Source organism: Nothobranchius furzeri, chromosome 18, assembly GCF_043380555.1.
Source record: "Nothobranchius furzeri strain GRZ-AD chromosome 18, NfurGRZ-RIMD1, whole genome shotgun sequence".
In the NCBI taxonomy this organism is placed as follows: Eukaryota; Metazoa; Chordata; class Actinopteri; order Cyprinodontiformes; family Nothobranchiidae; genus Nothobranchius; species Nothobranchius furzeri.
This window is the reverse complement of record NC_091758.1, coordinates 18,959,292-18,974,983: the sequence shown is the minus strand read 5'-3', so window position 1 is coordinate 18,974,983 and position 15,692 is coordinate 18,959,292. Positions and strand designations below refer to the sequence as shown.

At 43.9% G+C, this 15,692-nt stretch overlaps 1 protein-coding gene across 1 annotated transcript; it reads left to right on the top strand.

Moving 5' to 3' along the window:
* The first annotated feature begins 372 nt into the window (after positions 1-372).
* Positions 373-14,962, top strand: fbln5 (fibulin 5). Its single transcript, XM_070546880.1, has 11 exons — positions 373-597; positions 749-803; positions 887-935; positions 1,035-1,319; positions 8,030-8,152; positions 9,215-9,331; positions 10,419-10,535; positions 11,862-11,984; positions 12,111-12,237; positions 12,318-12,513; positions 14,298-14,962. The coding sequence occupies exons 1-11, from the start codon at positions 566-568 to the stop codon at positions 14,457-14,459; spliced, it is 1,386 nt and encodes a 461-aa protein (XP_070402981.1). The 5' UTR covers positions 373-565; the 3' UTR covers positions 14,460-14,962.
* The last annotated feature ends 730 nt before the right edge of the window (positions 14,963-15,692 follow it).

Sequence of the window (15,692 nt, the reverse complement as noted above, 5' to 3'; positions counted from 1 at the left end):
TGACTGGAAAGATTTTTTTAGATGTGAAACTTTGAAGTGGAACATTTGAATTTGATGGATGATTGGTTTAGTCTTTAAATAAAGGTTACCATGGTGACCCCTCGTTTATGAGCGCTTTGACTTGGTTTTTTAATCCTCTATAAACACCTACACAGGATCCCTCCATCCCCGTTGGGTGTGCGTGGTTGGTGGACCCAGACAGGCCCAGCAGTGGCCGCTTGTCGGAGCGAGTGCGCCGCTGTGGGGCCGCGCGCTCAGACTGGAGGGGGCTGGATCTCCTGATTGAATCCAGCTGTTGGGGGGTGACGCGCTCGGAGGGGGCCCGTCAATTTGCATTGCTAAATAATCGGAACAGCCGACGGATCTGGGCAGAAACGGGACGGTCCATGTTTCTGCGAAGGCCCATCTGGTCCGTGAGCCGCAGCTTGAGCTCGATCTCAGCCGTGAGTGAGGCGCTGGTGTCGGCTGTGGCGTCGGGGCGCGTAGCTGCTGGAGGGACTGCAGCCCTGCTGAGTTAGGACATCTTAGTCTTTCAGGGGGAGACCGCTAAAGCCCGCTTCCAGAAATGCATCTCCTCGGGTCCCGTCTCCCCGTGAGGTCAGTATCCTGCTTCAGGTCTTTGATCCAGGTGGAAGTTTCTGCGTAATGGATCCGGACTCGTTTTGTTTTTTTGGGTTTGAATGAATACATGATGCTGAATTCGAGTCCCTGAGAGAAGTTTAGACAACTTGAACTTCCCTCTTTGCAGGATGCTGGCTGCTCTGGTATTTATTCTGCTCTACATCCAGTCTGGACTCGGGCAGGTAAGCCAACACCTGGTTCTCCACCTGGTCGTGACTCACTGACCTGATCGTTTCTCCTTAACCCTAACCCTGTTTCTCCTTAGAGCTGCACACACGGGTTTGCATATGACGGCAGGTTAAGAGCGTGCGCAGGTGAGTCCGATCTGAAGATAACCAGAAGACCTTTTAGCGCGCTGTTCCCCAGATGTTCTGGCTGCAGGAATGCCCTCATCGCTCTTCTCTGCCTTCCAGATGTGAATGAATGCGGTATCCTTCCACAAGCTTGCCAAGGGGACATGCAGTGCATCAACCAGATCGGGGGTTACCGCTGCATCCCGGCTGGGCTGTATGACAGGCCCTTCAGGCCCAACAGCCCGGCCCTGCCCGAGCTAAGCTACCCAGACGCGGACCCGGATCGCACTGCAGACGTCTTCCTACCGGGTCGTCCGAGATCCGTGGAGCCCAGCTACCCCAGAGTGAGCAGCCCCTTGCTGTGCACCCTGGGATATGCTCCTGCAGCGGATGGCACCTGTAACGGTGAGTCAGACTGCCGGGAACACCTGAGAGCACGCATCTCACCTTTGTGGAGGAGGAACTGCCTTAATAGCTGCTTTTCTAACATTTGGTCCAAAGATTTGGCACTAAAACAAGGTGATGGCAGATGCGAGCAGAGCCATTGCAGGTTTTGTTCCTGAGTTATGATGACATAATTTATCAGAATCATGAAAAGAAATTCAATAGCAGATCACCAACACAGCAGTCAATTAAGTTAAAACTAGTTCAACAATCAGATGGACATTTATCTGATTTTGGATCATTTTTCCACTTGTTGCAGAACAATTATTGCTGGGATTGTTTTAGTTAGACTGCATCTTAACATTAAATTAAAGGCTGGGATGGAAACCGGGCTGTTTACAGCTGGTTTAAATCAACAGATCCTGAGCTTTTAATAAGTTTCATTTGTTAATTTGGAAGTTAATTTATTTTATTTTATAGAATGGATCATGTCTTCCTCACAAGTACAGCTAAACAGTTTTGTTTTAAAAGGAAGTTTCCAATGTAGAAGGCATGCTCGTTGATTTTAGTTCTTTCTGCCATTTCAAAGATGTTTTCTTTCGATTTTATTTCATAAACATCATCTTACCTGCTGTAGTTTTCTGAACAACCTCTTTCAGTTTTCTTCCAACAAGATTGATGTGCTAACAGCTAGTCTCAGAACTCAGCTGAACCTTTAAGCTGCCGCCATCTGAAAACATCCAAGTAGCTATTGTTGATGTTTTACATGTTGTTGTACGTTTAACTTATTGGTTTTAAATTGTGTCTGTTGCTTTTATGTTTTATTCTTTTGTTGTGCAGCCCCTTGGTGGCACGCTGCCTGTGAGGTGCTTTATAAATACTGAGTTGAGTTGAAGTACAAACATTTTTGTGCTGAGGTGAATTTCACATCACATTGTTATTTTGGCAGAAATATCTATAATTTAATTTTATATCCTGCCAGGTTTGACCTCTGCACTAGCGCCACATCTGCTGCAGGTGATATTTATGCTCGTTAATTTAATAGTCTATAATTTTGTGTAATACAAAATCTTTTGTGTTAAGGTTTTTTTTTTAGATTGTTCGAACATCTGCCACCTCCTGCTGTTTATTAGATGCTGAAATAAAACGGGGCACTGACATCAGGGAAATTGGTTATTTTCCCACATTCAGGACTCTGGGTAAACTTGTCAGACCTCTAGATCACCGGAGCAGGTGTTTTTATGTTTGCAGTGCAGAGTCCTGCCTCTTGTCACTCAGCCTAAACAGTCATTCAGCTCCTCACGGGTAAAACCTTCTGTTTTCATAAAATGCAGAATTTTCCAAACCAGCCGTCAGAAATCCTACTCTGGGTTGGGTGCATAATAATGAGTTCATTTGGAGCTGTTTTCCCTCATTTATGTTAAATCAGCCATGAGGCTGCAGTCAGAAGATGAATGTATAGAGCGAAGATTGTTTCTCCTTCTGAAGAGAGCTTTGGAGTTTAGCTCTTGCACAAATATGGACTGTTTCTCTCTGTAGGGGAGAAGCTTTTCAGGGCATCGGCTCACAACCTTGTTTGGGTAAACGACTCCACCAGGGGGCCCAAAATGAGGTCATGTTCAACCAAACCTGGACCCAGACCCGGGCTGGGGAACAGGCATTTCTCTGTGGGGGCCACGTATTACGTGTCCACGCACTCCTGGAGGTTGTGTGTAGAGTGATGTAATGTGTTGCTGACTGAGGATGCTGCGGGTCAGAACTTCCACAGACTGTGACTTCCTGTTTGAACCTGTTACAAACATGGCATTGTTTTTGGCTAGTGCCACAGCACTGCCTGGGTTCCTCTAATGGTACCCGTCTGTGGGGGAACAATGGAACTGATTAGGTCTCTGGTATGCCTTCATGCTTTTCTCAACATGTTTTTTTCAACTACACACAGTCACAGTATTATCCCTGTTTGAGCTGATTTTTAGTTACGTATACTGTATTTCATTCAGATAGGATTTTGCTAAATCATGAAAATAGACTATCAATAAATAGAGATTTAAAAAAAACAACTGTTAACCCTCCCAATGTCCTAATGGGTGTGACCTCGCGAGGAAAGTAGACCATTGAGCAGGGTTGATGGTTTGTCGCTTGGGCCCATGTGGCAGGGGTGAGGAGTGAGCACCACCTCACTCCTGCCACGTGGACCTCAAGGGATAAACCATCAATCCTGCTTAGTGGTCAACTTTCCTCGCGGGGTCACCCATAAAGACAGTGGGAGGGTTAAAAATTTAAACAAACATTAAAAGGAGTCAGTGTCCAAAAGCAAATCATAAAAGTGGGTCTTAAAACGTGACTTAAAGACAGCAAAGAACGATGCTGTCTGATTGTAATGGGTAGTGCATTCCAATGGATGGGAGCAGCATGCCCAAAGGCTCACTCCCCTTAGCTTTATGGTTCATTTTTGGATTGCAAAGCAATAGGCGATCAGCTGACCTCAGCGAGCACACCGGCACATAGAGCGTGAGCAGGTCACACAGGTAGGGTGGTGCAAGTCTGCTCAGTGCTTTGAATACAAAGAGCAGGATCTTGAAACACACTCTAAAGGTCACGGGTAACCAATGTAGATTATCCAGCACAGGGGTGATTTGGCTACATCTGTTTGTGTTTAAGAACCTTGCAGCAGCGTTTTGTACCATCTGCAGCCAGTTCAAGGCTGAAACAGGGGTGATGATGAGTGAATTTGCATAGTCTAAGTGAAAAGTGATAAAGGCGTGGATTACAAATTCTAAATGGGACCGTTTCAGAATAGACTTCAGGCGTGTTAACCTGTGCAGTTGAAAGAAACATGATTTTACAACCGCATTTATCTGAGAAACCGTTGAAATTCCAGCATCCAGTTTCACTCCAAGCCTGGTGACACACTGTTTGAGGTTAAAACTCTGAAGACTTGGGACAGACAACGTGCGAGAGAGGTTTCTGGGGTCGAAGAGAATCCACTCAGTCTTTGACTCATTTAGATGAAGGAAGTTTGCAGCCAGCCACCCCTTCACATCAGCGAGGCGGTCCACGATTTGTATGTCCGAGTTTTGTCCATTCATTGCCAGGATGATCTGACGGCCATCAACGTAGATATGATGGCTGAAATCTTTCCCAAAGGGCAAAGGTAGACGGTAAATAGAAGGGGTCCCTGGACGGAACCCTGCGGCACCCCCATCTCGATTGAAGAAGTACCGTCACCCATCTGCATGCAGAAAGATCTGTTTTCCATATTTGAGCGGAACCAGTCTAGTATGGTACCTGAAAGACCAACCCAGGATTCTAGGTGGTCCAACCAGATTTGGTGGTCAAATGTGTCAAAAGCTGATGAAAGATCTAGTTGTTGCAGCAATACCTGGAATCTGATGCAGTCAGAATATCATTCAGCACAGGAATCAGAGCAGACTCAGTACCGTGGTGGGGTCTGAAAGCTGATTAAAACATGTCCGACAGTGAATTTGTCTCCATGTGGGATATAATCTGTGAGTAAACATTCTTCTCCAGAACCTTTGACACAAAGGAACCTTTGAAATTGGGCGCAAGTTTTCAAAGTTCGAAGGATCTAGACCAGATTTCTTCAAAATTGGCTGCACAATCGTGTTTTTGAAGGCCATAAGATACACACCAGTGGAAAGACTGGTGTTCACAATGTTCAAAATGGCTGGATCCAGGACAGAGGATCACGCACCAAATTATGTGGTAGGGGTTCCTCAGGAGAACCTGCTGGCTTCACAGATTTAATCAGTTTGACAAGGTAATGGAGTTGAACAGCAGTTCAGAGAAGGGGTTTCTCTGCAGGTTGGTCTAGCGATGCTTCATTGTAGCCTCAGCAGGTCCACCATTGACCTGAGCAGCTTTAGGTTGGGCCAATCACAGCACTCTATGTTTGTAGAGAGACGCTGGGCAGGCTTAGTATCAGAGCTGAGACAGAAAAAAAAACCTACAAAGATGACTTCAGCTCAGGAATGGCGATCGTTTGAAACGGCTTTGGCATCCCAAATACATGGCACATGTCAAACAGGATCAGAAAGTTTAATCAACTCTTACATTTAAAGGAAGTGGAGGCTTGACCATTCACAGGCTTTCAATGGACAAGTAAAAAGTTGGCCTGCCTTTGTAGACCTCTTTAGACCTGCTGCAAAGGCCTTGCTTCTATGCACCCGCAGCCACGCCGATGGAGAAGTATAAATCAGGCTTAACCCAGTGATGCTGGAGCTCAAGCACTAAAGAACCATCCATCCATTTTCTGAATCCGCTTGTCCACGCGGGGTTGCGGGGGTGGGGGTGGGGGGTGGGGGGGGGGGGGGTGGGGGCTGCCTATCTCCAGCGGTCAACGGGCAATCAGGTGGGGAACACCTTGGACAGAGAGCCAGTCCATCACAGGGCAACATAGAGACACACAGGACAAACAACAGCTCAGGGGCCTAGTAGTGGAGTGTCCGCCCTGAGACTGGGAGATCAGGGGTTCGATTCCTGGTCGGGTCATACCAAAGACTTTGAAAAAATGGGACCCAATGCCTCCCTGCTTGACACTCAGCATTAAGGGGTTGGATTGGGGGGTTAAACCACCAAATGGTTCCCGAGCGCGGCTGTGTCTGCAGCTCACCGCTCCCCCAGGGGATGGGTCTAAAGCGAAGAACAAATTTCACACACACATCAGTGTGTGTGACAACTAATGGGACTTTAACTTTAACAATCATACACACACACACACACACACACACACACACACACACACACACACACACACACACACACACACACACACACACACACCTAGGGACAATTTAGACAGACCAATTAACCTAACAGTCATGTTTTTGGACTGTGGGAGGAAGCCGGAGTACCTGGAGAGAACCCACGCATGCACAGGGAGAACATGCAAACTCCATGCAGAAAGATCCCAGGCTGGGAAGCGAACCCAGGACCTTCTTGCTGCAAGGCAACAGCTCTAACCACTGCGCCACTGCGCAGCCCCACTAAAGAATCAGCCATGTGTAAAGGCCTTTTGATCTTAGTTTTCTAAAACTACTTTAAATAAGACAGTTTCATAAATTTTGACACTAAAATAGTTTAAAAAATCATCCCCCTCCAAAGTAATTGTAATTTGGCATTGTGGGCATGTTAACGAGATTTAGCATTTAAATAGCTTAGTCACACTTGCTTGTCAGGTAAGTAAAGTTTGATTGTGTATGTGTGTGCACGTGTGTGTGTGTGTGTTCATCTGTGTCACTTAAAAGATTACACACTCCTCTGTAGCTCAGGAAAAATGTTGACCCTTACTTTTAAAACTCAGAAGAGAAGCTCTAAATGACACCTTGTCTGAAAATGTATTTCCTCATCAGAGACGTGAACCATGATCAGCTTGAGTGTTTTTCATGATCGATGTATTTAGTATCCAGGGGAAGCTCGGCACTGACCCCAGATCAGCTCCTGAAACAGCCTATATAAGGTGGTGGTCTGAAGCTGCTGTGTGTTGGAGCTCACTGTTACATATGTTGTACAGATGAAGGACTCTCAGAGACTCGGCCCTAACTGCATGCAGGTGCTGAGGCTGTGTAGCTTTTGGCCTTTGGCCGAACCCCCCCTCCCCCCACTCCCAAAGGGCATCGAGTTATCACTTATCATAGCACCCTGTCCAAACAAAAAAGGGAAAGAAAAAGATTCCCACCCACTTCCCTCACTGGTTTTCTGGAGATAGGTGACTTCACAGTCTGAGAACCACAATCAGAGGCGGGTTTTTGAATATTTCATATCCTCATAAGGAAATGTGGCCGTTAGGATTGTGTCCGAGCTGCTCCAATGGAATTTAGATAGAAATGTGAGATACAGCTTATCTTGTGTAAAACCCATTGTGAGTTGGCGCCGTGGCGAAATATCACACGTTTTTGTAACACGGCGTGGTGAAAAGTGTTGGAGCCATGTTTGAAAAGAACTCTGCTGATAGGATCTCTGGGAAGTTTGTGGATGTTTGTCCTTAAAGAATGAAACTTCTCATTAGTGGAAAAAGAGGTTAAAGGGGGATTTTTCTAATAACAAAAGAAAGAGCTGATGGAAATGTAAATCACATTATATCCCACTAATTCCTTCAATAAATGCTTGACTTATAATAAAGTTTGGTTTCATTCACAAGTTTTATTCAAGAAATGAGATGAATATTCAAAAGGATGTTGATGTTTTTTTTTTAAATATCATGATCCTTTACAAAACCATATTTGATCATTTGTGCATGCTTAAAGAGCAAGTCACCCCCTACCAGTGTCTCACTCCACGCCCACTTCCTGTTTGAAAAATGCAACAAATGCTGTTGCCTGGGCAAACCGAGGGGGAGGAGCCGCTAACAGTCACACACACACTCAAGCTCACAACGACATTGTGACATCATAATGCACTAGCTAATGTCGTGGTGTACCTCTTAGCTAATAGCAATGTCAGATTTAAATTAAAATACAGTGCAGAGTTTTTACCTGAAGATGGCGTAACTAACAGTTTTAGGCAGAATAGTTAAAATTTAACTAAGATGCACTAAAGTGCCAAATTATTGACTACAAGTGTCTGCAGCATGATTAGACAGTCATTTATATAGTTTATCAGCAAAAAAAAGTTGGTTTGGGGGTGACTTGCTCTTTAGGATCTTGATTTTCAGCCTTTATGAGTGATTTTTACTCAATAATGTGTTTTTGTCTCCTCTTCCTCTCTGCTTGCAGATGTTGACGAGTGTGAGACAAACTCTCATCACTGTAACCCCACCCAGGTGTGCATCAACACGGCGGGCGGCTACACCTGCTCCTGCACTGAGGGTTACTGGCTCATCGGAGGACAGTGTCAGGGTCAGAGGACTCTATGCTCTAACTCCATTTACCGTAAATCCTCTAATACAGGCCTGTATTTTACTCAATCTCATCAAGCTCCAGGCCTTTATTGGAAGGAGGACCAGAATTAGAGGCAGGCCTCAATTTCTATTTGAGCAAAATGAACAAATGGTTCGCTGGAGTTTTTGACAATTAAAATTGCGCCCACATTTTCAAAGTTAAACACATTTCTTTTAACAACGGTAGTTTTTGCTTCAGGAACAGATAAAAGAATAAAAGACAGAAAACATAAAAGGAAATGAGCCGACATGAACGATCGCGTGTTAATTTAGTTTTTGAGGTGGCGATACCTGATTTGATCATGTTACTGTGGCCGTGCTCAGGACGCAGATGTCTGGAGTGCATCAACAATCAGAGCTTTGCATGCGCAAGCTGGTTAAGGTTAGGATGGGGGTGAGGGGAAGGTTAAATTGCAAGAGGGTAAACGTCACAATTTGGTTAAATGTCCGTTTTACGGCGGGTGTCAGTACCGACGCTCTGGCACAGCGCGTTGCCTCCCGATGCGCAGGAGCTTGTCACCTGCTGACAGCAGGCTGCTGTCTTTTCCGTGGACTGCATCTTGCCGGTCATTATCACGTGACAGCGACTAGTCGATGACAGGCATAACAAGTCACTATAGAGCGGTGAAGTCGACTAGTGACTAGTTCATACAACCCCTGCTACTGCTCCCCAGAGTGTTCTGCAGCATAGTCAGCACGTTCGCTTTGAACTTGATATCAAATTTTCGCCTCCTCTTCATCTCCGCATGGTTAAAGTTACCCTCGCGGTCTATCACTGGCAAATCAAAAGTGAGACGGATGACACAACCGCCCCCCCCCCGTACTTGCTTGTTACCACATTCCACCCGGCCACAATAAAAAAAACTGCTATTATTCACCTCCGCCGACTCTGACACCAGCCAAAATATGATACCCGACCGTTAATTGAATGCAGGCTAATATTAGAGGATTTACGGTACCTGTCTCTTCTCCACTGAGTACAGTTCATGTTCAGCAATGTTTTTCCCCTCCTTTCAACCAGATATTGACGAATGCCGTTACGGCTACTGCCAGCAGCTGTGTGCCAACACGCCCGGCTCCTATTCATGCTCCTGTAACCCCGGCTTTAACCTGAACCCAGACCAGCGGACCTGTCAGGGTACGTGAGCTCACAGAATGATGAATAAAGACACACATGGACCTAAATTAGACCCAAAACAACAGAAACACCTACACTGCAAAAAAAGAAAAAAAAATCCAGAAAGTAAAAAATAGCAGTAAATGAAAAGGAGGCAAATATTCTTAAATATGACCAAAATTACTTGTTTTGATAAATAATTTCCAATAGGTCAGTAAATGTTGCTTGCTAGCAAATAATTTTAATGTCAGATTTCTTTTTTGCTAGTATTAAGAATTCTAGCCAAGCAACTTTTACTTGCGACATTGGCAGATTGCTTTACTCACAACAACATTTAATCATATATGAGAATATTTATCGTATTTCAAGCAGTGCTGTTTTTGCAGATACAATATTTGTTTCTTTTTGAATCAAAAACAAGACAAAATGTCTCAAAACAAAGCTTTTTTTACTTTCTCAAAATTCAGTTTTTGCAGTGTTGAGTTATTTGGGATCATCGTAAATTTGTGCTTCCAAGTAAATTCCTTACTTGAGGATTTTTTTAACCTTTAAACTCACAAATCTTCTCTGAAGTGTGAACAAGAACCCATAAACACGCCGCAGATGCAGTTATGGCCTCTATAAAAGAGAGCCAGGGTGAGTGGCGGGAAGTTTCTAATCTGAAGTGCGCCTCCTAGTGGTAGGTTGTCATTAGTGCGTTAACGTTTTTCATGATCATGATCCAAAATCTGTGCAGCTGTTTCTTTGTGACTTTATCCATCCCTCTCATGGCTGTGGAGGAACGCTGGTCCTCTCTTCCTTTCACCGCTGCTTTAATCCATACTAGTTTGTTGGAATCTGTTTTTCCGCAGCTCTCTAAAGGATCCAAGGAGCCCATCACAGCCTTTCAACCAGGCTATGGTCTAGATTTTGTCAGAACCGGCACAGCACCTTGATTCTGTTCTTTTACCATGTTGTAGATGGGCTATTAGAGGGTTGGGGTGTTTAGTCAGGCTCGAACCCTCTTATAACTCTTTTGAGGCTAATTCCTCTTAATAGAAATAAAAAGAAAACATGTGCATGCCCACACCTGTAATTGGTTTGTCACATACTCCTGTTTTCCATCCAGATGTGGAGGAGTGTGAGGAAGAACCCTGCAGCCATGGCTGCATCAACACCTACGGCTCCTTTATGTGCAACTGTGATGAAGGGTTTGAGTTGGCGGCCGATGGCACGAGCTGCATTGGTGAGAACGATCATGTTTTTTACAGTGTAAATCTGTTCTACTTTATATTGACTCCAAACTGTTGATCCATCTAAAACAGTGGTTCCCAACCTTTTTTCACTCGTGGAGCTCCTGAGCCGTTTCCTCGTACCACGTGTGCCCCTTCGACAAACGCGTTGGTGATTCTGCAAAAGTAGAACGTACAACTGATTATTAAATGAAAAAAAAAATTAATAAATCTCCCTAACGCTGAACCATGCTCCCATCCTGTCTGGCTCAACTGAATTCTTTAACTTTTACAATCCTCATGCAGGGTTCAGGAAAAAAAGAGTCTCCATGCGGAAACTTTCTGGACCTCTGCATCCAGATCTGCATTGCACCTCAGCAGGTCTAAATGCTCTGATTGAACTCGGTGACTCCTGATCTATGCAACACCGTTCTGCATTCAGTGTGAGCAAAGCTTCACGCCGTCTCTCAGTAGCTGCTGCAGCTCTCGGTTTTCCCTCATGTAGGTCCTCAGCACCCCCCGTCCTACATGTTTTAGGTGTTTTCCAGTTTCCACGTATAAGTGAGTGATTAACAGGTTTCTGCAGCACTTGATGTCATCATGAGAAGCCAATGCAAAAAATAAATCAGGTGGGCTGAAGCAGGGACATGGAAAACATGCAGGGGGGAGGGGGGGGGGGGTCTGCATCTGTATCACAATATATTCTTTTCTTCTGTTTATATTTTTCGAAATGACTGTTTTTTACATTCTCACATACCAGATGAATTGCAGCAGAACTAATACTTCTAAAATTATTGAAGACCATTTAATGTAATGCAAAACCTTTCAAGAAGTTTTATGTTGTGTTATGATTCATTCTTCAATCAATACATTGATGCAAGCATTACTAAAACGCTTAAATGGTTATTATCTTACATTAATGTTTACTTAATGATGATATTATTTTTACCAGCAGTGGAGCTGACACAGCGTGATAAAATTGGTGCACAGATATGATGATATTAACCATATATTACTGTGCGTTACTTTATTTGTGTATTCATTAAGCATAGCACATCCGAGGCCGATGTTTTTTTTTTTTTTTTTTTTTTTGTTTTGTTTTTTTTTTGTTACCAGGGCACAGCAAATGTCATCAACTGTAAGCCTAACCCCTGTAATGCATTCATGGACCACCTGGGGTACGCATACCCCTGGTTGAGAATCACTGATCTAATAGAAGATGCACAGCGCTGGAAGGGCGATGCATCTGCCTCTTGTTGGATTCATGTAAACGGTTGTTTACACTGCTCCCAGAGGAGTCGGTGATCATTTAGAATATGTTTTTATTTCGTATCATTCAGACTGGGACGAGTGCAGCTTCTCTGAGTTTCTGTGCCAGTACAGATGTGTGAACACTCCCGGCTCCTTCTCCTGCATCTGCCCACCTGGATATTATCTATATGAGGACGGGAGGAGCTGTGAAGGTAAATTTCCATCCGTCTAATGCGGTTTAATCACCACGGCAACAAAAAATACCCATTTCACTGTGTTGGTTGTAGTTCTGCTGCCCTGACTGACTTTTATTGTTGTGTGTTTGGTTTATTTCAAAGATATCAATGAATGTGACACTGGTAACAACACCTGTACAACACAACAAGTGTGTTTCAATTTCCAGGGAGGTTATATATGCCTGAACCCTTTACAGTGTCAGCCTCCTTACGTCGCAGTTAGTGACAAGTAAGCGTTGCTTCTGGATTTACAAAATTGGCACATTTAGAAAGAATTTGTGGTCGTAACTCATCTGCTTTCCACCACAGTCAGTGCATGTGCTCTGCTGAGAACCCTGACTGCAGGAGCAGGCCCTTCACCATTTTGTACCGACACATGGACCTGTCGTCGGGGCGCACTGTGCCTGCAGACATCTTCCAGATGCAGGCCACCACGCGTTACCCCGGCTCCTTCTACATCTTCCAGATACAGTCGGGCAACGATGGGCGAGAGTTTCACATGAGGGTGAGCATCATGAGTGACAGAACTCATAGCCTCTGTGCAGAAGAGCCACATTAACCCTAACCCCAACCCCAGCCCTGGCCCTACCCCAACACTATGAATTTGTGAATGTTCTTCAAAAACAGAAAATACGTTTAATGCATTTGAAGCAACAACTTACTGAGTGATCATCACAAAACAAAGAAAACAGCGCCACCTACAGGGACTTTGTAAGTCAAGAATATAAGGGAATTGCAGCAGCAAGCTGGAACGGAAATGGCGGTAAAGTTTCCCTGTAAGCTGTCAGTCCTGGGTGTACTGGGGAAGCATCACACTAGTCTGATTAGAGACAAAAAACAGCCTGATGCTCTAAAATAAGCTTTACTTTTGAATTTCACAATGACACAGGGACATTGATTTAAAGAACGTTAGTGTTACTTTAAGCTCCTCGTGTTTATGTGTAAAAAGTGTGAGTGAGAGACAACCCTAAAACTCAATTATTAGTATTTTTGTTTTTAGATTTGTAGGATTTGCTGTTTCTTAAACACGTACAGATATTTGTAGAGTTGATCAGGATTTGTTCTTTAGGGTTCCTTAGTCTGAGCCGGGGGTGTGTGGTCATTCTGAAGTTTCCTTTTGCTGCTTCAACCAACAAAAGCACAGAAATGACATCATATCATTTTATAACCCCAGTATTAATATTATTTTTAATATTTTTTGTTTGTTTTATGCCACATTGTGACTGTGAGCAAAACAAATTGATCAGTTTTATTCTAAGAGGTTTTAGTCTGTTTGACTTTTTGTTTCCTGCTGAAATCCGTGGTAAAGATAATTATTTTTAAACATATTTAAGCAAAAGCCTCACGGAAAACAAGGTGCAGACATGTAAACTGATGCATAAAGTAAAATAAGTCGCCTTTTCACTAAATTGTATTTGGAACCGACAATGTTCTCAATGAATGAAAATCCAAATGATAATATCAACAATAATAATTAAAGTTTAAAGTTTAATCTAAATGTTTAAAATTTAATATAAATATAAAAAACAATTTAATTATGTACTTATGAGTAAAATAGTTATATCTAAATGTTAAAGTTTAGACATAAATGCAGATGTTTTAAACTAAATTAGCTGAGATGCTAATTCAAATGGGCAAATACCAAATTAAGGTTTTTTTCTGTTGATATTTAATTGCTTCAGATGAGAAAAAAATGATGGAATCAAACAAAAATAACCAGAGAAAATATAAAAGGAAGTTTTCATATATGATTGGATTTATTAAGAGTTTATTCAAACATGTTTCATAGCCTTTTGTGCTGTTTGTGAGTTAGAGCCAAGCTTCAGTCATCCCACAACCTTAATTATTACCACACATGTGAAGGAAACTCATATTTACCTTTGGTATCAGCTGCTTATTGGGTGACGTTTGGGTTTTGACGGTAATAAAACAATAAACCAACCAAATGAACGATAATAAAACAGCTGTTACTCTCCCCACCGACCCGATCCAGCCTGTAGATGGAGCTACACACGTGTGTCCGAGACTTTTACAGCTCTCTGGCAAATAATCCAGATGTTTTTTGGTTAAAAGGCAGTATTGATCTTGACATCATAATCCTGTATAAACGAGGCCTGATCTGACCTCATCCACAGCCTCTCATTGATTTTATCCTCCAGTCAGCCTTCATGTAAACAATCTTCCCCTCTGAGTCATGAGTGGTTTTCCAGTTGTCTGACTTCACCACTTCCTGCTCTCCATTCCTCACATTCCTCCCCTCTCTGTGTCTCTGCCCGGCTCATCTTACAGCAAACCAGCAACGTGAGTGCTACTCTGGTCCTGGCGCGGCCCATCAAAGGGCCCAGGGAGGTAGTGCTGGACCTGGAGATGGTCACGGTCAACAACGTCATCAACTTCCGAGGCAGCTCCATCATACGGCTGACGATCTACGTGTCGGAGCACCCGTTCTGAACGCCCCACAGAGACCTGATGGAGCTGTGCTTGCTGATGTGATGGTTCACTTGTTTTTCTTTTGTCGTTATGTCATCATCCGTAAGGACTCAGTCGGGATCAGCTGATGGGAAGGCATTCCCGTTGCCGGATCCCCACCCAGGTTTACTGGATACTTTTATGGCTGTGGTCTGAACACAGAGGGATATTTATAATGTATCATTTCTAACATCCTCGCCTCTATAGCAGAATGCTTGAAATGACCCTCGGTGAGTTTTTCAGGTTCCCCCCAAACTCTGTGAACGTGTTCCGTTGAAACTGTGAAAGTGGCTTCAATTCCGTCACTTCATTATCAGCAATCGATGACATGAGGAGAGCTGGTTGTCTGACCAGAGAGGTGTGTGTGTGTGAGTGTGTGTGCTTGTGTGTGTGCAGAGGAATTATTTGACATTGTGTAACAAGCAGCCCTTACCTGAAATACTGATCACAGTTTGTTTTAAATCAATAAAAGACTTCATCACACAGCAGCTGTCCCTGGACTCCTGACACTGATCTAATGTGAGACTTCCTGTCAAAAAACCCAAACTTTGAATATGATCAATTAGTCAAGTTCAAAGGTGAAAGTCACTAAAAACCATCACAACAATATCTTTCAGAATAGATCATCTTAAAGATAAAATACGATCGTGTCTTTGGAAATCTTAGAGCAGGAGTGTTTACTGATTTGTTCCAGAAGATCTTTCAACAACAGCCACGAGAAGAGCACCAGTTATGCAGAAACCTTCTGGTCCATCTACGTTGCAGCTGAGGAGCTCAGAGTAGAAGAGAGGAGGTGGTTCAAACGTCTGGTCAGGATGTCCCCTCGTTGCCTTTGTTTTCCAGTGGGACACCTCGGGAAGATCAAGAACTTGTTGGAGGGATCATTCGTCTGGTCTGGAATTTTGGGTTTCCTTCTCGGATCTGTTGGCAAGTGAATGGAGGCTAAAGTGACAGTTGATCCATGTTCTCTCACCTTTGGTTGGGTCCATCACTGAAGGAAGAAGATAGGCTGGAGTGGCTCGGCTCAGCTTTAAGAACATGTCACCAAGGAGAAACTCGCAGGAGCGGCTGCTCCTCCTCCTCGAGAAAAGCCAGAGGAGGAGGTTCGAACATTTGTTTAGGATGCCTCCTGGACGCCTCCTTGAGGACCTGTTTCTTGTCCTGATGGAGGCTCTCGGGTCGACTCAGAACACGTTGGAGTGGGTTGTTTCCTGG